This window comes from Gorilla gorilla, chromosome 9, assembly GCF_029281585.2.
Source record: "Gorilla gorilla gorilla isolate KB3781 chromosome 9, NHGRI_mGorGor1-v2.1_pri, whole genome shotgun sequence".
Classification (NCBI taxonomy): domain Eukaryota; kingdom Metazoa; phylum Chordata; class Mammalia; order Primates; family Hominidae; genus Gorilla; species Gorilla gorilla.
In genome coordinates this window covers 37,517,501-37,541,109 of record NC_073233.2, presented here as the reverse complement: position 1 = coordinate 37,541,109, position 23,609 = coordinate 37,517,501, and the positions used below count along the sequence as shown (strand labels likewise).

General features: G+C 37.7%; 1 protein-coding gene across 4 annotated transcripts in view; it reads left to right on the top strand.

Moving 5' to 3' along the window:
- DCDC1 (doublecortin domain containing 1) overlaps positions 1-23,609 on the top strand; it is a 401,001-nt gene that overhangs the window by 172,633 nt on the left and 204,759 nt on the right. The window contains exon 10 of one of the 4 annotated variants that reach the window (XM_055356898.2): positions 14,202-14,379. The exons of the other annotated variants lie outside the window; for them this stretch is intronic. Coding sequence (XP_055212873.1) covers positions 14,202-14,270 — 69 coding nt within the window. The 3' untranslated portion in view covers positions 14,271-14,379. Of the gene's footprint in view, positions 1-14,201; positions 14,380-23,609 lie in introns of those variants that run through there. 4 annotated transcript variants of the gene reach the window in all.

Sequence of the window (23,609 nt, the reverse complement as noted above, 5' to 3'; positions counted from 1 at the left end):
GAAGCAAGATGTTCAGTGTCATTCATTATAGCAGTGTTTGCAATTACAATTTGGAAACAACCTAAATGCCCATTAATAGGGAACTACTTGAATTAGGGTAAATATTTAAATATTATTCTGTGTATTGATACTAAGTCACATATATGCAGTGATTAACATGATCCTGAATAAATATTACTTCCACTTTGTTTTTGCTATCAATGTTGCACCTGAGTTCAAATTTTTGCCCTGTTATTTATAATTGTGTGACCTTGAACAAGTTATTTATCTGCTCAGCCTCAGTTTCCAGATCTATAAATGTAGATAATGTAACTAACCTTTTGGTTGTTTGGATGATCAGATAATATAATAAGTTAGGCACCTTGCATGTAACTAACAAATAGGAATTCTTCTTATATTCCTAGCTGACTCGTGGGGTAAAGTATGTGCTATCTTCATCATGTTAAATAAGTAGTGATACCCTGATGTTCTTTACACTGATTCACTGAAACATACCCTTAAAATAGTGGTTCAATATTTCCAACCATTTTATATTACTCGTCACTATATTTATAGAGTTGTCTGGGAATAAGACCAACATCTAGAGCTCTTCAATACCTCTGATTATATCAGTCAACTTTGGTAAATGTGGTAGGCCAAATAATGGCACCTCAAAGATGTTCATGTTCTCATTTCTCAAACCTGTGAATATGTTAGTGATATGGCTGATGGGACTTTGCAGATGCAATGAAGTTAAGGGTCTTGAGATGAGGAGACTATCCTGGATTATCCATGAGGGCCCTGTGTAATCACAAGAGTCCTTATAAGAGGGAGGCAGGAGGTTCAGAGTCAGAGAAGGGGATGTGATGATGGAAACACAGGGAGAGAGAGTGATGTGATGTGATTTTGTATCCTAAGACTTTGCTGAAGTTGCTTATCAGCTTAAGGAGATTTTGGGCTGAAACAATAGGGTTTTCTAAATATACAATCATGTCATCTGCAAACAGAGACAATTTGACTTCCTCTCTTCCTATTTGAATACCTTTATTTCTTTCTGTTGCCTGATTGCCCTGGCCAGAATTTCCAAGACTATGTTGAATAGGAGTTGTGAGAGAGGGCATCCTTGCCTTGTGCCAATTTTCAAAGGGAGTGCTTCCAGCTTTTGCCCATTCAGTATGATATTGGCTGTGGGTTTGTCATAAATAGCTCTTATTATTTTGAGATATGGTCCATCAATACCTAGTTTATTGAGAGTTTTTAGCATGAAGCGTTGTTGAATTTTGTCAAAGGCCTTTTCTGCATCTATTGAGATAATCATGTGGTTTTTGTCATTGGTTCTGTTTATCTGATGGATTACGTTTATTGATTTGCATATGTTGAACCAGCCTTGCATCCCAGAGTTGAAGCCAACTTGATCATGATGGACAAGCTTTTTGATGTGCTGCTGGATTCAGTTTGCCAGTATTTTATTGAAGATTTTTGCATCAATGTTCATCAGGGATATTAGCCTGAAATGTTCTTTTTTTTGTTGTGTCTCTGCCAGTTTTTGGTATCAGGGTGATGCTGGCCTCATAAAATGAGTTAGGGAGGCGTCCCTCTTTTTCTATTGTTTGGAATAGTTTCAGAAGGAATGGTACCAGCTCCTCTTTGTACCTCTGGTAAAATTTGGCTGTGAATCCGTCTGGTCCTGGGCTTTTTTTGGTTGGTTGGCTATTAATTACTGCCTTAATTTCAGAACTTGTTATTGGTGTATTCAGGGATTTGACTTCTTCCTGGCTTAGACTTGGGAAGGTGTATGTGTCCAGGAATTTATCCATTTCTTCTAGATTTTCTAGTTTATTTGCATAGAGGTGTTTATAGTATTCTTTAATGGTAGTTTGTATTTCTGTGAGATTAGTGGTGATATCCCCTTTATCATTTTTTATTGTGTTTATTTGATTCTTCTCTCTTTTCTTCTTTATTAGTCTGGCTAGTGGTCTATCTATTTTGTTGATCTTTTCAAAAAACCAACTCCTAGATTCATAGATTTTTTTGAAGGGTTGTTCGTGTCTCTATCTCCTTCAGGTCTGCTCTGATTTTAGTTATTTCTTGTCTTCTGCTAGCTTTTGAATTTGTTTGCTCTTGCTTCTCTAGTTATTTTAATTGTAATGTTAGGTTGTTGATTTCAGATCTTTCCTGCTTTCTCCTTTGGGCATTTAGTGCTATAAAATTTCCTCTAAATACTGCTTCAGCTGCGTCCCAGAGATTCTGTTATGTTGTATCTTTGTTCTTATTGGTTTCAAAGAACTTCTTTATTTCTGCCTTCATTTCATTATTTAATCATTTCGTTATTTACCCAGTAGTCATCCAGGAGCAGGTTGTTCAGTTTCCATGTAGTTGTGCAGTTTTGAGTGAGTTTCTTAATCTTGAGTTCTAATTTGATTGTGCTGTGGTCTGAGAGACTGTTTGTTATGATTTCCATTCTGCATTTGCTGAGGAGTGTTTTACTTCCAATTATGTGGTCAATTTTAGAATAAGTGTCACGTGGTGCTGAGAAGAATGTATATTCTGTTGATTTGGGGTGGAGAGTTCTGTAGATGTCTGTTAGGTCCACTTGGTCCAGAGCTGAATTCAAGTCCTGAATATCCTTGTTATTTTTCTGTCTCATTGATCTAATATTGACATTGGGGTGTTAAAGTCTCTCACTATTATTGTGTGGGAGTCTAAGTCTCTTTGTAGATCTCTAAGAACTTGCTTTATGAATCTGGGTTCTCCTGTATTGGGTGCATATATGTTTAGGATAGTTAACTCTTCTTGTTGCATTGATCCCTTTACCATTATATAATGCCCTTCTTTGTCTTTTTTGATCTTTGTTGGTTTAAAGTCTATTTTATCAGAGATTAGGATTGCAACCCCTGCTTTTTTTTGCTTTCCATTTGCTTGGTAAGTATTCCTCCATCCCTTTATTTTGAGCCTATTTGTGTCTTTGCACATGAGATGGGTCTCCTGAATACAGCACACCTATGGGTCTTGAATCTTTATTCAGCTTGCCAGTCTGTGTCTTTTATTTGTGGCATTTAGCCCATTTACATTTAAGGTTAATATTCTTATGTGTGAATTTGATCCTGTCATTATGATGCTAGCTGGTTATTTTGCCCATTAGTTGATGCAGTTTCTTCATGGTGTCGACGGCCTTTACAATTTGGTATGTTTTTGCAGTGGCTGGTACTGTTTTGTTGTTGTTGTTGTTGTTGTTTTGTTTTTACATATTTAGTGCTTCCTTCAGGAGCTCTTGTAAGGCAGGCCTGGTTGTGACAAAATCTCTCAACATTTGCTTGTCCGTAAAGGACTTTATTTCTCCTTTGCTTATGAAGCTCCATTTGGCCGGATATGAAATTCTGGGTTGAAAATTATTTCCTTTTAGAATGTTGAATATTGGCCCCCAATCTCTTCTGCCTGGTAGGGTTTCTGCAGAGAGATCTGCTGTTAGTCTGATGGGCTTCCCTTTGTGGATAACCCGACCTTTCTCTCAGGCTGCCTTCATTTCAATCTTGATGAATCTGACGATCATGTGTCTAGGGGTTGCTCTTCTGGAGGAGTGTCTTTGTGGTGTTCTCTGTATTTCCTGAATTTGAGTGTTGGCCTGTCTTGCTAGGTTGGGGAAGTTTTCCTGGATAATGTCCTGAAGAGTGTTTTCCAACTTTGTTCCATTCTCCTTGTCAATTTCAAGTATACCAATCAAACGTAGGTTTGGTCTTTTCACATAGTACCATATTTCTTGGAGGCTTTGTTTGTTCCTTTTCATTCTTTTTTCTGTAATGTTGTTTTCACACTTTATTTCATTAAGTTGATCTTCAATGTCTCATATCCTTTCTTCAACTTGGTTGATTCAGCTATTGATCCTTGTATATGCTTCACAAAGTTCCCATGCTGTGTTTTTCAGCTCCATCAGGCCATATATGTTCTTTTCTAAACTGGTTATTCTAGTTAGCAATTTGTCTAACCTTTTTTCAATGTTCTTAGCTTCCTTGTATTTGGTTAGAACATGCTCATTCTGGTTTTTGGAATTTTCAGCCATTTTGTGCTGGTTTTTCCTCATCTTTGTGGATTTATCTACCTTTGGTCTTTGATGTTGGTGACCTTAGGGTGGGCTTTCTGTGTGGACATCGTTTTTGTTGATGTTGATACTATTTCTTTCTTTTTGTTAGTTTTCCTTTCACCAGTCAGGCCTCTCTGCTGCAGGTCTGTTAGAGTTTGCTGGAGGTCCACTCCAGACCCTGTTTGCCTGAGTATCACCAGCGGAGTCTGCAGAACAGCAAAGACTGTGGCCTGTTCCTTCTTCTGGAAGTTTCATCCCAGAGGGGCACCCACCAGATGCCAGCCGGAGCCCTCCTGTATGAGGTGTCTGTCGACCCCTGTTGGGTGATATCTCCCAGTCAGGATGCATGGGGGTCAGTGACCCACTTGAGCAGGCAGTCTGTTCCTTAGCAGAGCTCAAGCACTGTGTTGGGCAATCCGCTGCTCTCTTCAGAGCTGGTAGGCAGGAATGTTTAAGTTGGCTGAAGCTGTACCCACAGCCTCCCCTTCCCCCAGGTGCTCTGTCCCATGGAAATGGGAGTTTTATCTATAAGCCCCTGACTGGAGCTGCTGCCTTTCTTTCAGATATGTCCTGTCCAGACAGGAGGAATCTAGGGAGGCAATCTGGCCACCGTGGCTTTGCTGAGCTGCAGTGGCCTCTGCCCAGTTTGAACTTCCTGGCGGCTTTGTTTACAATGTGAGGGGAAAACCACCTACTCAAGCTTCAATAAGGGTGGATGCCCCTCACCCCACCAAGCTTGAGCATCCAAAGTCGACTTCAGCCTGCTGTGCTGGCAGCGAGAATTTCAAACCAGTGGATCTTAGCTTGCTGGGCTCCATGGTGGTGGGATCTGCTGAGCTAGACCAATTGTCTCCCTGGCTTCAGTTCCCTTTCCAGGGAAGTGAACAGTTCTGTCTCACTGGTGTTCCAATTGCCACTGGGGTATGAAAAAAAACAAAAACAAAAAATCTCCTGCAGCTAGCTCAGTGTCTGCCTAAACAGCTGCCCAGTTTTGTGCTTGAAACCCACGGTCCTGGTGGCGTAGGCACCTGAGGGAATCTCCTGGTCTGTGGGTTGCGAAGACCATGGGAAAATCATAATATCTGGGCTGGAGTGCACCATTCCTCACAGCACAGTCTCTCAAGGCCTCCCTTGGCTAGTGGAGGGAGTTCCCCAACCCTCTGTGCTTCCCAGCTGAGGCAACGCCCCACCCTGCTTCAGCTCACCCTCCATGGGCTGCTCCCACTGTCTAACCCGTCCCAATGAGACGAGATGGGTACCTCAGTTGGAAATGCAGAAATCACCCGCTTTCTGCGTTGATCTCACTGAGAGCTGCAGACCGGAGCTGTTCCTATTCGGCCATCTTGCCAGCCCCCCAATTTAATGTTTTGATATATATCTATGTTATATAATGATCCAATCAGGGTAGTTTGATAATAAATCCATCATGTCATACATTAATTATTTCTTTGTGGTGAGAATATTCAAAAGCCTGTCTTCTAGCTATTTTGTAATATACAATATTTTGCTGTTAGCCATAGTTACCTACTGTGCAGTAGAATACCGGTATTTATTCATTCTATCTAATTGTAACTTTATACCCATTGGCTAGCTTCTCCATCTTCCTCTCATTCCTTACCCATTGAAGTATGTTCCTTCAGTGTCTAAGTTTGTTGGGAGTTTTTATCATGAAGAGATTTTGAATTTTACCAAATGCTTTTTCTGTGTCTATTGAGATGATCATATGGTTTTTGTCCTTCATTCTGTTGTTATCATGTTTATTGATTTGCTTATGTTGAATCACCCTTGCATTCCTGGGATAAATCCTACCTGATTATGGTGTGTTATCTTTTCAGTGTGCTGTAGGATTTGGCTTGATAATATCTTGTTGAGAATTTTTGCATCTGTGTTTTTCAGAGATAATGACCTGTAGTATTTGTTGTTGTTGTTGTTGTGTCTTTGTCTGGTTTTGAAACCAGGGTAATGCTGGCCTCATAAAATGAGTTTGGAAATATTTTTTCCTCTTCGATTTTCTGGAAGAGTTTGAGAATTGGTATTAGTTCTTTAAATATTTGATGGAATTCAGCAGTGAGGCCATCCAATCCTGGAATTTTCTTTGGTAACTACTGTTCTTCTCTCTTTGATATCAACTTTAAGTAAAAAAGATCCCACATAGGAGTGAGATCATATGGTATTTGTCTATCTGTGATTGGCTTATTTCACTTAACATGATGTCTAGATTCATTCACATTGTCACAAATGACAGCATTTCCTTCTTTTTAAAGGTTGAATAATATTCCATTGTGTATGCATACTACATTTTCTTTATTCATTTATCTGTTGTTGGACACTTAGGTTGATTCTATATTTTGGCTGTTGTGAATAGTGCTACAATAAACGGGAGTACAGATTGTCTTGGACATAGTTATTTCATTCTGTTTTGATATATATATCCAATAATGGGATCACTGGATCATATGGTAGTTCTATGTTTAATATTTTGAGGAACCTTCATAGTGTAGTAGTAGTTTTCAATCCCACCAACAGTATGTAGGTTTTCCTTTTCCCTTTTCTCCACATCCCAGCTAACACTTGTTTTCTTTTCTCTTTTTGGTGACAGTCATTCTAACTAGAGGAAGGTGGTATATATCATTGTGAGTTTGGTTTGCATTTACCTGATGATTATTAGTGGTGTTGAGCATTTTTTTCATATACCTGTCAGCCATTTTTATATTCTCTTTTGAGAAGTAGTTACTAAGGTCCTTTGCCCATTTAAAAACTTGGGTTGGCTGGGCACGGTGGCTCACATCTGTAGTTCCAGCACTTTGGGAAGCTGAGGCGGGCAGGTCACAAGGTCAGGAGTTTGAGACCAGCCTGGCAAACATGGTGTAACCACGTCTCTACTAAAAATACAAAAATTAGCCAGGTGTGGTGGCAGGCGCCTGTAATCCTACCTACTCGGGAGGCTGAGGCAGGAGAATTGCTTGAACCCAGGAGGTAGAGGTTGTGGTGAGCTGAGATCGCGCCACTGCATTCCAGCCTGGGTGACAGAGCAAGACTCCGTCTCAGGAAAAAAAAGAAAAATTGCATTATTTTGTTTTTTATTCTTGAGTTGTTTAAGTTGTTTTTATATTCTGGATATTAACCCCTTGTCAGATGTATAGTTTAAAAATATTTTCTCCTATTCTGTAGGTTGTCTCTTCATTTTGTTAACAGTTTCCTGTGCTGTGGAGAAGCTTTTTAGTTTGATGTAATTTCATTTGTCTATTTTTACTTGTCTGTGCTTTTGAGTTCTTATTTTAAAAATCTTTGCAGAGCCCAATGTCATGAAGCATTTCCTCTGTGCTTTCTTCTAGTAGTTTCAGGCTTTACATTTTTGTTTTTAATCCATTTTGAGTTAATTTTTGTGAAAGGTAGGATCTAGTCTCACTCTTCTGCATGTGAATATCCAATTTGCTTAGCACCATTTATTGACAAGATTTTCTTTTCTACAATGTGTATTCTTGGCAACATAGTCGAAAATCACGTGACTGTGGGTGGATGAATTTATTTATGGGCTCTCTACTCTGTTTCATTGGTCTGTGAGTCTGTTTTTATGCCAGGACCATGCTATTTTAGTAATATAGCTGGTTACAACTTGTTTGGTGGCCTAACATGTGATCTGTTCTGGAGAATGTTTCATGTGCCATTGAGACAAATGTATATTCTGCAGCTGTTTTATGAAATGTTTTGTAAATATCTGTTTGGTCCATTTCGTCTCTGTTGCAGTTTAAGTCTGATGTTTGTTGATTTTTTTTTGTCTAGATGATCAATGGTGTGTTGATTACGTAGCAGTGTATTGAAGTTCCCTACTATTATTGCATTGCAGTTTATCTCTCCTTTTAGATCTAGTAATATTTGCTTTACATATGTGGGGGCTCCAGTGTTGGATGTATTTATATTTATAATTGTTATATCTTCTTGTTCAATTGAGCCCTTTATTATTATATTGTAATCTTCTTTGTCTCTTTTTACAGTTTTTGACTTAAAATCTATCTTATCTGGTATAAGAATATCTACTCTTGCTGCTTTGGTTTCCATTTTCATGGAATATTATGTCCCATCCCTTCACTTTCAGTCTATATTTGTCTTTAACTGTGAGGCAAGTCTCATGTAGGCAGCATAGAGTTGAATCCTGTTTCTTTACTCAATTCAGCCACTCTATATGTTTTAGTCAGAGAATTTAATCCATTTATATTGAAGATTATTATTGATGGATAAGGACTTACTCCTACAGTTCTCTTAATTGTTTTCTGGTTGTTTTGTAAATCTCTTGCTTATTTCTTTTTTTCTTGTTTTGTTTTGTTTTTTTTGTTTTCGTTTTTCTCTTCATCTCAGTCTTAAAATTATTTCTTCAAAGATGCCTTTTTGTTTTTTTACCTCTGTGGTTTGGTGGTTTTCTGTGGTGCTAAGCTTTTTTTTCCCCCTACTTTCTTATTTGTCCATTTGCTATACTTTCTTTCTTTGTCATTATCATGGGGCTAACATAAAGACTTTTGTAGTTAATAACGGATTGTTTAAACCTGAAAGCAAATCGCCTTTGGTCTCATAAAAATATTCTAGACTCCCCCCTCCTCCCAACAATTTATATTTGTGTTGCCTTAATTTATTTTTTTAATCTATTATATGTTCCTGAGCCATTAATTGTAGCTGTTATTATTTTTGACCATTTTGACTTTAAACCTTCATGCTAGGTGATTAGGAGACTTACATAGCACCAATGCATTACTGGGGTATTATGAGTTTGATTTATGAATTTACTTCTATTAGTGATTTTTATACTTTCACATGTTTTCATGACAGTAATTATTGTTCTTTTGTTTCCAGTCGTAGCATTCCCTTAAGTATTTCTTGTAAGTCCAGCCTAATGGTGATGAATTCCCTCAGTGTTTGCCTGTCTTGGAAGTTCCTTATTTCCCCTTCATTTCTTAAGGATAGCTTTGTGGATATAGTATTCTTGGCTGAGTATTTTTTTTCCTTCAAAACTTTGAATGTATTATCCCATTCTCTCCTGGCCTGAAAGATTTCTGCTGAGAAATCTGCTGATAGTCTAATGGCCATTTCATTATATGTGACTTGATACTTTTCTTTTGTCACTTTTAGAATTCTCTCCTTGTCTTTGATGTTTGATGATTTAATTATAATGTGCCTGGCAGAGGATCTTTTTGGGTGGAATATAATTGGGAACCTTTGGGCTTCCTGAATCTAGATGTTCATATCTCTCTCAATTACTTGGCAAATTTTCAGCTATTTTTTGTTAAATAGATTTTCTTTGCTTTTCTCCATATCTTTTCCCACTGATATTCCTATAATGTGAATATTTCTTTGTTTAACGATGTTCTATAAGACTCAAAGGCTTTGCTCATTTTTGTATTCTTAATTTTTTTCTCAGACTGAGTTATTTCAACAGACCTGTCTTCAAGTTCAGAAATTACTTATTCTGCTTGATCTAGCCTGCTATTGAAACTCTCAGTTATATCATTTATTTCATTCATTGAATTCTTCACCTTCAACATTTCACTTTGGTTCTTTTTTGTGATATCTATCTGTTTTTTGAATTTCTCACCCAGATCATGAATTGTTTTGTAATGTTATTGAATTGTTTGTTTTCTGCTGTATCTTGCTCAGTTACCTTAAGATCATTATTTAGATTTTCTTTTTAGGCATTCTGTAGAAGTCCTTTTCTTTGTGATCTGTCATTGAAGACTGATTACATTCTTTTGGGGGTATCACATTTCCTTGCTTTTTCATGTTTCTTGTGTCCCTACATTGATATCTGTGCATCTAGTGGGATAGTTGTCTTTTTAAATTTTATGAAGTACCTTTGTAAGGGGAGACTTTTTCCTGTAGATAGGTGTCTGTTGGGTAGGGTGCATTAACTTCGGTTCTGAGTAGACTCAGTAGCATGGTCTCCATGCAGTTTCTTCAGTTGCAATCCTTGTCAACAATATCTGTGATTGCTTTAGTGGCCTAGCCTGTGAGAGTTTGTAATGGCAGTGGCACAGTTTTGCTAAAGGCAGAGGTGCTCAACTGATTGTCAAGCTGCGCACATGTGGGCATGGAGGTTGATAGGATGTCTGGAGGGCTCTCTGGGGAGGTGATGGTTCCTGTTGAGATGGCCATTGGCTGGACACAGGTGTGCATGAGTGTGGCTGGCTGAGCAGCCCTGTGGTGGTCTTTCCAGAAAAACAAGGTTGCTTCAAGGACTGACTGTTGGGTCGAGTACGAACACATGTATGCTTGGTGCACTGGCCAGCTGTGTAGTGGGTGTGTGTGTGGGTGAGGCAACCAGCCAACTTTAGCAGCTGCCCTGTTATACAGGTTCCCCTGTTCCTTGGGAGAATGGTGTGCCACATGGGTTCAGATGCTAGGGTCTTGGTCCTTTCATCTGGCCTAGGCTTTAAGGAATCAGGGTTATGGTTGTGTGGGGTCTGGCCACTGTGCACAGCCAGGAAAACTGGTTGTGGCTGGGTGGGTGGCTCCAGGCCCTGGCACAGGTGCCAGCTTCCTGTGAGTCTGTGGCTGAACCAGGCATCCTGCAAGAAGCTCCCATGGCTGGCACTGGGAAATGCAGTGGCATCCGGAAGCTTGGAGATGCCAGACACCACTGAGCCTCAAAGAGGGTGTCACAGCCTTGGTTCAGGAAGCTCCTAGGTCTGGGCTCCTTGAAGGGCCTCAGCTCTTCTCTCCTTCTTTTATCTTTCCTTCTTGTCGACTTCAATTTGGTGAGCAAGTGGCATGTTTCAGCCCTGTTTGTGTTACATTTCTTTTAGCCCTGCCATTTGGCAGGTCCAAGTTCCTGAACTGTGTCCAGGAAGGATGAGGTAAATGAACAAGTTGAGGGTGAGCAAGATGAAGAGGAGCTTTATTGGCCAACAGAACAGCTTATAGGAGACTTGCAGTGGTAGCTCCTCTCCACAGCCAGGGTGTCCTGATGAGTGTTCAGCTCTCAGCAGAGAGGAGACCCTGGAGTGGGTAGCTCCTCTCCACAGCTGGTTGTCCCAGTGTCTTCTCAAGTCTGGCTGAGTCCTAGGTTTTTAATGGGCTTCAGAGGGGAGGAAGTACATGCTGATTCATCCATGGGCAGCTATGGGCAAGCCTGGAAAAGCATCACAAGTTTCCACTCCAGTCCATGGGCCTGGCACCCTTGCCCCCAGGCTTCAGGTTTTCCCTGAGTCTGAAGGTGGGGCTTCACCAGAGACCCATCCCTTTCCACTCAGAAGCCTGTCTGCCTCCTGCCACTGTTCATGGTGCCCATACTGTTCATGCTGAGGGGTGCCTGCCGGCCAGCACCGAGCTGCCCTCAGCACCCCCCTTGGCCTCCATCTTGTGCTGGTTGGTGCCCAAAGTCCAGAGGGGCCCAAGGTGGCAGGGGGCTGGCATGTCAGCATTGCTCTGAGCATGTGCACACCTGGCCAGGTTGCGACAATGCCTGGGCTCAGCCTCAACTCTGCTCTGAGATTGGAACTGGGAGAGGCCAGGCAGTGGGAGTAGGCAATTCCAAGCCTGCAGGTGCTGGGTAGGGCCTTCCCAGGCCTCTGACAGTGCAGAGATGCCTGGGTCTGCAGCTGCAGCTGGGCGGTTGCAGTTGCACCTGGGAGGGTGGGGCTCCTTTCTGCTCCCAAGAGCACAGGGATGCCTGGGTCTGCAGCTGCAGCTGGGTGGCTGCACCCGCGCTGGGGAAGTGCAAGACTCCTGCCCTGAAAACTCAGAAGGGTGTAGGGCTTCCACCTGTTCCTGGCTCCCACCAGCTCTTTGGAGTGGGCAACCCCAGCCAAACCTCCCCCACTGCAGTTAGCGTCATGGCAGCAGCTGCCCTAGACAGGCCACCACTCTCATCATTTAGACAGACAGCACATGAATGAGATCCTTTATAGAATATGCACATTCTAACTTGATGAAAACTTGGCCAAATTCTCTTTTTTGGGTTGTCACCCAAAAAAGATGTCTAAAAAGATGTGGGGGTGTGTGTGTTTGTGTGTGTGTGTGTGTGTGTGTGTGTGTGTGTAAGTGTGTGAAGAGGAACATGGGGAAATCTCTTAGAATTGATTGTAGTAATTTCATATTTTGAACAAGGTTAATGGCAGTTGTTGAGAAGTGAGGCTATTCCAGATATCTAGTCAAGCCTGTTTCCTATAACCAAAATTTTTGTTTACTTTTATCCATCTACTTTAGTGGTCTATCATTCTCCAATTGAAATGGTGCCTGAGGGTGAAATTGGAAACTCTCTAATTTATACAATCCAGAGATAAAATTGCTTTAATTCAGTGAAATGGAGGATGTTACTGAAATAAGTGTTGGAGAACTTAAAATTCCTTTTTGGATATTGCATTGCAGCAAGAAAAAAAATCCACTTTCATTTTTATATTTTCATCTTAAAATGTGAAACTCTTATTTTATAAATGCAATGTAAATAATATCTGTAATTGTACCATACCAGTGTGAATGAGTCTCGGGTGATGTAATGTCATACACTGAATTAATTGTTGGTGTACTCCAAATTCTTCGTCACTTTCTTATCTTTGTATCTTATCAGAGTAAATTTACTTTCTTTCATTTTCATTTTAAAACAAAAATATTTTTATACATTTAAAATTATGTTGTAATATCAATGTAACTTTCAAAGTAAATCAGCCTCTATCCTTCAGGCATTGATACATAATCCTCGTGGTCATCTGTTTTTCTCTTTGAGAACTGAGTGATGTAGTAGTTGTATTGATTCCTTCTAAGGTCTCTTTCAGCTCTTATGACTCTATGAATCTATTTATATGTGCATCATTTCTTTGGGATTTTATCACTTTTATTCTTAAAGTATGTAACTAGGAGAGTCCTTCTTATAACTACAGTCGATCCTTGAACATGGGTTTGAACTGCATGAGTTCACTTATGTGCAGATTTTCTTCTGTCTCTCCATTCCTAAATTAACAAGATGAACCTCTTGTCCTCCTCCTCAGCTTGCTAAACAGGAAGATGAGGATGAAGATCTTTATGATGATCCACTTCCACTGAATAAATAGTAAACATATTTTCTCCTTCTTATGATTTTCTTAATATAATTTTCTTTTCTCTAGCTTATGTTATTGTAAGAATACAGTATATAATACATAAAACACTAAAAATATGAGTTAATTGACTGTTTATATTATTGGTAAGGCTTCTGGTCAAGAGTAGGCTATTACTAAATTTTAGAGGAGTAAAAGGTTATACGAGGATTTTTGACTGCATGGGGTGTTGGTACCCCTGGCCCCCATGTTGTTTGAGGCTCAACTGTACTAGTTTATAGATTTCTTTATATTGATGTCAGTAAACAGGCAATAATAGAGATGGAAAATATTTTCAACTTAATCTCATCAATTAAAAAATAAATGGCTTTTTGAGAAATGTCTCTCATTCTCTTAAAAATTAATATATGACCCCTAGTGTCTATGCTTATATTAAAATAATCTTAGAATTCTTAGACTAAAGCTGATAATTATTTTTTTCAAAATATATTAAGAAAGAAAAAATCTGGTTGATAGATATTAGAAGGTATCATCTTGGATCTGAAGTTTAGATTATAGGGAAATATATAATTTTTAAAATTATGATTAAGAAGCATAATACAGATTGATAATTAAATTGTGTATAGGCATATCTAAGCTATTTTATACCTGTAACATAATGGAAATCTGTCACTCTGACCATCAGTTTTTTGATTCAATCACTTGTTTTCTCTTCTATCAATTTCCCTTTCTTAATGTATTATATAAAGTAAAATATGCCAGATGAATTTCTCACAGAAGAATAACTCCTTTGAGAGATCATGAGTCTTTCAACCATATCTATCTAGAATGATTATTAGATCAGTTGAAATGTCTATAAGCTTACCTTGATGAGCTACAATTTGTCAGTACTATACACATGAAACTTGTTTGAATGAAAGAAAACTTTTCCTAAAACAACCTTTAATTTAAGCTTGATCAAGTAGTTACTGATTCTCTTTGCCAATATATTAGGCTGTCTGCATTCCAGATGTTGTAAAATTATACTACAAAGTCCCTGGTGATTGGGGTAGGTCATATAATGACTCCGGGTCCACAAGTTGTAAATAATTAATCATTAAGGAAATAATGATCGTCTCTTCTAGGATGGAGAATTTGATTTCCAGTTGAAGACACTTCAAAGCTTTCTTTCCTTCTGCCACTGTGACTGGTAGGGATGTTTACTTCTCCATCAGTCTGGGTCTTTGAGTGAGTGAAGAGATATGGTGTATCCAGTCAACCTATAATAGACATGTAAGTTGAGAGAAATAAATCTTAGTTGTTAAAATTCAAGGACTGGCAAATTGCAGCACATGGGCCAAATCCAGCCTGTAGCCTGTTTTTGTAAATAAACTTTTGAAGAAACACAGCCACATTTTTTGTTTCGTGTTGTTTATGGCTGACTTTGTGTTACAACACCAGAATTGAGTAGTTGCAACAGAAATTGTATGGCCAGAAAAATTGAAAACACTTGTTATCTGGCCCTTTAAAGAAAATGTCTAGCTTCTCCTGTTCCAGTGATGGATCCTGTGGTCTGTTCTGATAGATTGGTACTATAAGGATTCTGGTATAGAACTGTCACATCAAAATGCTGATTTTCAGCCTGGTGCAATGGCTGACGTCTGTAATCCCAGCACTTTCGGAGGCCAAGGTGGGCAGATCACCTGAGGTCGGGAGTTCGAGACCAGCTTGGCCAACATGGAGAAACCCTGTCTCTACTAAAAATACAAAATTAGCCTGGCATGGTGGCTCATGCCTGTAATCCCAGCTGCTTGGGAGGCTGAGGCAGGAGAATCATTTGAACTCGGGAGGCAAGGTTGCGGTGAGCCAAGATCACGCTATTGCACTCCAGCCTGGGCAATAAGAGTGAAACTCCATCTCAAAAAAATAAATAAATAAATAAAATAAAATAAAATAAAATAAAATAAAAAAGCTGATCTTCCTATCCTGTCTTAGCTAAGCCCAGATATTGATCCCAATAGCCTCTTGTGCCTAAAGAGTAAACCTATAGTAGGCAACAGACATCTTTGATGCTGAGGACCATTTGCTTTTACAGTATGTAGTACTATGCTGTGATTGAGGTAGCTAGATGAAACATCAGATTACATAGTGTGAAAGGTAAATCTGTTTTTGTTCTTATCCCCAAGTGAACAAAATCTAAGATGTTTTATTTGAGGAATATCAATATTCTTTTAAAAATAAGATGTAGGTTTTGATAAAAGGGTTGGAAAACAGAAGCCTCAAGAGGTTCTAACTAAATTTTGAAACAATAATGAATTTGGTCATTATTACCTATTCCATACTTCTCTCTCACCCCTACCAAGTCTTTAGCATCGATATGAACTCTTTAAAAAGAAATAGAACCAGCAGATCTAGTTTTGGGATTTATAGCTTTGAGGAAAGAAGAAACTGGAAATGACCCAAAAGGCAACTTTTTTTCGGTCTACTGACTTGGACCCAAGAAGAGTGGGTGGATGGTCCAGAATGACATCAGCATACACCATGTGTGATGAAGAACCTGTCCTAGCTCAACTAAGCTAGGCCTTTGGTACCTTTCATCTGGACTATTGCAGTAGCTCCTAGATGGTGCCCCAGTTTCCCTTATCTGTAGCCAAACTTAGTGCATTCTACTTTCTAAAGCATACATCTAAAATTTTGAATAGTATATCACTTTTTTCCTTACAAATTGGCATCTGTGGACCCCATCATGCAGCCTCACACCAGTCTCTCACCACTCCCATTCACTCACCCTGTGCCACAAACAGAAACTCAGCCACATGCATCCCACATTTTCCTTCTTTGAGCCTTAGCTTATGCTGCTTCTGCCTCAGAAAAAGCAAGAATGCTCCTTACCCCCAAAATCTTTGTCTCTCCAAGACCCAGGTTGGTTGCATCCTCTTCCCTGAAGTTCTTTCTAATTTCTTCTTCCTATAAACTTTTGCAGTGATTTGTGTACATTTCTCTTATGACAAGTACTACTTTCTGCCTTGTGTTTATATTCATGCTTTATCTCCCTAACTATACCACAAACTCATGAGGGCAGAATTCATAATTCTCTCAGCATCTAGTACAGTGTCTTGCAAATAATAATAAATGTTTGTTGAATGAATGAATGAACAACTCAACTGCCCTTTTCGTGTAGGTAATGGCAAAGAGGGAAATGAGGACAAAGAGGTAGCATGTGTGAGTCGTTGTCTGGCCTAGTTCTCTGTCTGCCTTTCAGGTCATAGAACCTGAGGAAAGAGCCTTGTTCTGACTAGGTGTTCATTTTATTTGAACTGCCACTTTATACCTTTATATTCATTTACTTATTAAACTAATCTGAATCTATATCCCCAGTTTCCCCACAGTCATAAAACTTATTTTATTCTTACTTTTTAAATTTTACTTTATGTTCAGTGGTATACATACAGAACGTGCAGGTTTGTTACATAGGTATACATGTGCCATGGTAGTTTGCTGCACCTATTAACTCATCATCAGGTTTGCTCTCCTCGTCCCCCACCCCACAACAGGCCCCAGTGTGTGTTGTTCCCCTCTCTGTGTCCATGTGTTGTCATTGTTCAACTCCCTCTTATGAGTGAGAACATGTGGTGTTTGGTTTTCTGTTCCTGTGTTAGTTTGCTGACAATTGATGGCTTCCAGCTTCATCCATGTCCCTGCAAAGGACATGATCTCATTCCTTTTTATGGCTGCCTAGTGTTCCACGGTGTATATGTACCAGGTTTTCTCCATCCAATCTATCATTGATGGGAATTGAGGTTGGTTCCATATAAATAGTGTGCCATTTTAGTCTTCTTTTAATACTCAATCTTATTTTATTGCCTTTGTCTAATCAACAATTAATTAACCTAATAAAATAATAAATTGCATAATTAATGTTTATTAAATGCTGATTATATAACAGGCAGTGTGTTAATTCACACACACACACACACACACACACACTCACATTTACTCCTTACAACAATCTGAGTAGGTACTATTATTATTTCTGTCTCACAAGTGAGAGAACTGAGGCATAGTGATATGAAGAGATTCCATTAAGTTGTAGTGCTGCATAGCTGGTAAAGTGAAGGAGCAGCGCAACTAACCCCGTCAGTCTTTCTTAAAAACCCTCTCTCCTAATTTGTCGAAAACTGCTTCCTCAAAGGATTTTCTCCGACTTGTCCCCATTTTTTTATACTGCCTCATTTGGTTTAACAGATCAGTAAATGTATGTTTAAGCATCAAGCATTATGCTAAGGGCAGGAATATACCAGAGAGCTAGAAAACCATGTTCCTTGTCTTTAACGGGCCTGTACTTTACTTGGCTACAGAAAATATACAAATATCAAATAATTATTGGAAAACATCATCTATATTGAGTGCTAAATTGGGCAGTACAGACCAATCATAAATTCATAGATTGTTGGAGTCAAAGGTAGGAAATTTTGAGGTCAGCTAGGCTATTGTGCTTGTTTTACAGTTGAACAGCTTGACAACATATAGTGAGGTGCTAATTGTGTGATCCAAAAAAAAAAATAATAATAACAATCAAAGGAGTTTAAAGAGATTGAGGGGGTAGAGAGTGGGTACATCAAATGGGGTTAGAAGAAAAGGAAACCAGTGTTGATGGTTGTCATCAAAGCATGATTCACAAAGGAGGTGGGACTTGATTTCAAACTCAAAAGATGAGTACATTGTATTAGGGAGAGGTTGTTTGTAGGTGTGTTTGTGCATGCATGTGTGTGCCTATGAGTGCACACATACCCAGGGCATTGCTTAAAGCTGTGAAGTGACTGAAGCATAAGATTTATACTGTCTGCTTGTTCACCATTGTATCTTCAGCATTGATGAGTGATGGTGGGTTGACATTTCAAAAGATATGGATGCCTCTGCATCACCCATATTAGTTGAATCAGAATCTTCAGGAGTTGGCTAGAGGCATCAGTATTTTAAAAAAGCTCTCCAGATGTTTCTAATGAGAAGACAGGACTGAGAACTATGAAAAAAACACTGAGTATAGTGTCTTCTATGATGTTACCATTTAGTAGAAAAATAAGATATGCAAGAATAAAATAAATGTGATCAGGAGTCTGTGGTCAGTGCTCTATAGAAAGAATGGTGTAATAAAATAGAAGGATTAGATTATAGATGAGATAGATTGGTGAGAAGAGGTAGTTGGAAAGACCATTTAAAAAGCAATTATAGTAATTGTGGATTAGGAGTTTGAAGTCTAACCTAGGGTGGTTTTTCTGGAAATAGTAAAAAGAAAGGTGTAATCTGAGAATTTTCCCAAAGGCTTGCTGACTAGTAAAATCTAAAGGGCGAGGGAAAAAAGAACTCATGAAATTAAATGGCAAATACCTGACAAATGAAAAGTTGCTTTATTAAAATTCTTAAGGGTGATGTTTGGCCTATAAAAACATAACATTTACTGAACAGCTAGTGTTTAAGTTTTAACAAGTCAACATTTCGGATTGATGAACTTATGGTGATTTTGAAATCTCATATTGATGTGGTAAGAGCATTTTCTATTGACATATTTGCTTGGACATCCAACAATTTTTCTTAGATTTGCGCTTAAACAAATTTCTGTCTCCTTTTCCTAGCCTCTTCTTACCATGAATTGAGTGAAATATAGTTGCATAATAGTTCCACCTACATTCATGACATATAATTTGTGGGCTGTGTTAGTATTAGATTTGACTACAGTATTACAGACAGCCTACCTAGCTGTGGCTTTAATCAGTAGATGAGAAGTCTGGAGGGAGACAATTGCTAGCATTAGTTCGGGGTACCAAGGATATCAGAGTTGAAGTCTCTGAGATTCTCTGAGTTTCCTCTCGTGGTTCAAGAACAACTACTAGAACTCTAATCATCATGTATATTCCAAGCAGTAAGAAGGAGAAAGCATGGTGGGGCATAAAGAGCTTTCCTGGAAGTCCTGTGGTTCACATGTATAGCTCATTGGTCACTTCTATTTGCAAAAATGGTTGGGAAATTCACTGATTCAACTAGACATATAACCTAGAGTTCTGTTAGTGAGAAAGTCACACAGACAAATACTATTCTGCTTTTTATCTTTCTCTTTCTCTCCCTTCCCTTTTTCTTTTATTCTTTCTTTAAAAAAATGATGACCCACATATATCATACATACTTCACTCATTTCTAGTTACTTAGATCAGCATCTTTTCTCTCCAACTCCTATAGCGAGGCTGTTTCAAGCATTTGTAATACACTTGATTCTTTTGTCATGCTTTGCATTAAATCCTGGAATTTTCCCCAACCTTGTAAATATTTTTATTTTTAAATTTGCATACATTAAGGTGCATTCCCTCTGCTGTAAAGTTCTATGGATTCTTATATCTACTTAGCATCCAATTTATTTTTGTATTTCAGTTTGTTTCACAGCATTGAAATAACTGGTTCACACATAAAATAGTAAAAATCGTAATGGTTTTTAAATAGCTTTCCTTACAATTTCATGATACTCATCAATAAAACAAATCTAGAAACTTGAGAGAGAAATAATGAAAATTTTTGCTTCAAAGTTGAATTGCTAATAATATAGAACAGTGCTTGAATATTTAGTCATAAATATTAACGTTAGACCCAAAAGAAGCCAGAACTTACAAAAAGAAATGAAACTACATGTACTTATATACTGATAGCTAAACACAATACAGTAGATACTAAATTTATTCTAGTTAAATAGGAAATTAATGGGTTAAACTCAGGAACTGCATTTATGGCTGCTATATCATACTATACAGGTTAGGTTGTTTATTTAATAGGATTTACTGTGTGAATTTTAGACATGGTAAGCACATGAACTGTGTAAATTCCCTGAATTTTATCTGGCATTGAACTGAGCTGGGCACATGAATAATAAAATAATCAAGCTTGTTACAGAGATTTTTACATGCAGAACCCAAATTATTTTAAAGGGCACTCTAGCACTACAACCTCCTAATCAAAGAAATTCAAATCTGTGCATAGTACATATGAAAAACAAGGGGATAATGCCCTTAATATATAAAGAGTTTCTACAAATCAACAAGAAAATTACTAATAATCTAATAGAAAATGATCAAGGACATGTACAAAAAGTTCTAAAAACTTAAATTAAAAAAATGGCTTTCAGCCAGGTGCAGTGGCTCATGCCTGTAATCCTAGCATTTTGGGAGACCAAGGTGGGAGGGTTGCTTGAGGCTAGGAGTTCAAGATCAGCCTGAGTAACATAGTGAGACCCTGTCTCTACAAAAATAAAAAAATTAGCTGAGCGTGGTAATGTGTCCCTGTATTCCCAACTGCTCAAAAAGCTGAGGTGGGAGGATTGCTTGAGCCCCGGAGTCTGAGGTTGCAGTGAGCTGTGATCACGCCACTGCACTCCAGTCTGGGTGACAGAGCAAGACCCTGTCTCTTTAAGAAAAAAAAAAAGGCTTTCAAACATATAAAAAGTTGTTCAACATCATGTATAATATGAGAAATGCAAAATATAGCTCAAAGAAATTGCTTACATATTACAATGTTTACCTATTAGATTGACAAAAATTAAAAACATCCATAATATCCTGTGTCATCAATGGGTTAGGTAAACAGGCACTCATATACTGTTGTTTTGGAAAGGCAATTTGATATCTATGACTGACTATTTTATTCTTTTTCAGTTAGCAGTTAGGCAATTTTGTCCTATGTGGTATAGCCTATTTGCTCCTAGGCTACAAACCTGTATAGCATATTACTTTACTGAATACTGTAGGCAATTGTTACATAATGGTAAGTATTTGTGTTTCTAAACTGAGAAAAGGTACAGTAAAAACATGATAGAAAAGGTTTAAAATGGCACAGCTGTACAGGGCACTTACCACGAATGGTGCTTACAGGACTGGAAGTTGCTCTAGGTGAGTCAGTGAGGGAGTGGTGAGCAAATGTGAAAACTTAGGATATTACTGAACGCTACTGTGGACTTTATAAACACTTTTGACATAGGCTACACTAAATTTATTAAATTATTAAAACAATTTTATATCTTTAATAATTACCTTAGCTTCTGTAACATTGTTACTTTATAAACTTTTTAATTTTAAAAAGGTTTTTGACTGTTTTCTAATAAGACTTAGCTTACAGCACAAATTGTACAGCTGTATAAAAAATTGTCTTCATATCCTTCTATAAACTTTTTTCTATTTTTAATTTGTTTTTATGTTTTAAACTTATTTTGTTAAAAAAAAGACTGACACAAACACACATATTAGGCTGGGCCTATTCAGGGTCAGAATGATCAATAACACTGTCTTCCACTTCCACATCTTGTCCCACTAGAAGGTCTTCAGTAACATGCATGGAGCTGCTATCTCCTATTATAATGATGCTTTCTTCTGGAATACCTCCTGAAACACCTGCCTGAAGTTTTGAGGGGGTGTCACTCTTTTAAGAAATATGTCCATGGTGGTTTGCTTGGTTCGTTTCTTTTTTTTCATCATAGATTTGCTACAGTGTCACTAGGAGATAGGAATTTTTCAGTTCCATCGTAATCTCATGGGACCACCATTTTACATGTGGTCTGTTGATCAAAATGCTGTTAGCATGACTATACTTCAGATTTTGGGCTAAAGCCTCAAGTCATATTTATAGGATTTGATGATTTGTCCTTTGCCCTTTCTCATAAAGATTTCTCTTCCTTAGTTGCTTTGACCCACCACTGCATTCCTACATAAGTATAGTGGTCCAGTATGTTATGTTACTTTATGTTATTTACAGATAGAAGCAAGATTGGATAAGATAAAAATAACTCTGTTATTTTTAAATAGGACTGTCTAAGAAAAGGACTATCTAAAAAAGAAGTGAAAGAATTTGTCATGAAACACTGTTGCTCACAAATAGGAAAGCTAAAAAAGCCCATGAAATGTTAGGAGAATTCTTATTCTTCTGACCATAGATGTTTGGTTACTTGAAGCACTGATTTTGTTTTAACATTCCTGAAAGTGTCCAGATGAGAATTTCTAAGCATATTTCTTATAAATCGTACCATCCCCCCTTAAAATAAGCTAGATTAACAAATATATACAATTAGATAAATGCAATATGCTTAAACACATGTTCCTTTTTGCAGCTTTGATTTCTGAGGGGTTTTATACTATTTCAGGCTCTCTTTTAGCTTATTTTAACATTCTAAAAGGCAAATGAGCAAATCTTAAATAAATTTTCATAAGTATGTAGCTCTGCAGAAGCTAAATAAAAATATGTGAACATTATTTAAACTATATACATTATACAAACTCTTAGATTAGCATCATGGTGAAGTCAAAGATAAGAACAAAACAAATGAATGGGAATAAAAACAAACAAATTCAGGAATCCAAATCATTTTTTCGATATAAGACATCAATGGTCATTCATGACTGCTAATTTCCATTTACTGTGTTCATAAACTGCCCCTCTCACCACATTCACCACATTGATTAGTATTAGAATAAGTATTGTTGTATCTTTGAACTCATAAAGTAATAAATATTTCCTTTATTTTATAAATTGAGATTTCAAATAAAATACTGTTTGAAAAAAATATTGACTTAAGTTTGGTTCCTGAACTGTGCACCCAGGCACTTCAGTGGACTACACCAAAATCTCGGGTTGCCGTGGGAAATTTTCCATTTTTGTTTGTCAAGACTACTGTGAACTCATGAAGTCTGGGAATTTGGGGATTTAAGTAAAGACATCGGAACATTAGATGGTGGGAAGTGCTAGATTTGAGGGTTGGCAAAGTAGCTTCAGCAAATTGTAATTAGGAGTCAAAGGCAGTGGTGTAGAGCTTGTTTGAAAAGTAATACATGTAGCTGTATGGTCCATGACTCAGATTTCACAGCTGTGCTAATTATTGTATGCTGTAGTAATTTTTATGATTGCCTTAAACATGTATAGGTAAATGAAATCTACTTCTCTTATAAAGTAGGGAATATATCTATAATTTTATAGTGCTAATGATATGCAGCAGTTGTTTTGTAGAATGATATCCTTGGAACGAAAGTTGTAAGAACAATGTTTGGAAAAATTCTTCAGAAATACATTGCTGGTTTTGATTTATCTAGTTCCTGTAAATATCTTTAAGTAAGCCCCAATACACACACCATCGTCTGTGTTAATGATATGAATTCTCATGCAGTCAATGATTTAGCCAGGAAGATATTTTAAATAAATATGATATATTTGATATATATTAGACCTAGAATGATTGAAAATACAATTTTGAATAACAAATAAAATAATTGTAGGTGAAATCTTTTCCCAATGAAATGTTAATTATTCAAACTATAGGTGTCTGCAAATAGAAATTAAACTGAGCTGTCTTCTTAGCTTTAGTTATGACAGCAGTTTAAAATGGTTATTATGCATCCCCAGCTGCAAAAGTCTATATGCTATATTATAAGGCTTGATCAAACTCCAAACAAATCACTACAACTTATTCCTTAGATATAATTACCCATATATCTAATTTTAAATGCTAGAATTTAAAGATATTTGACTGT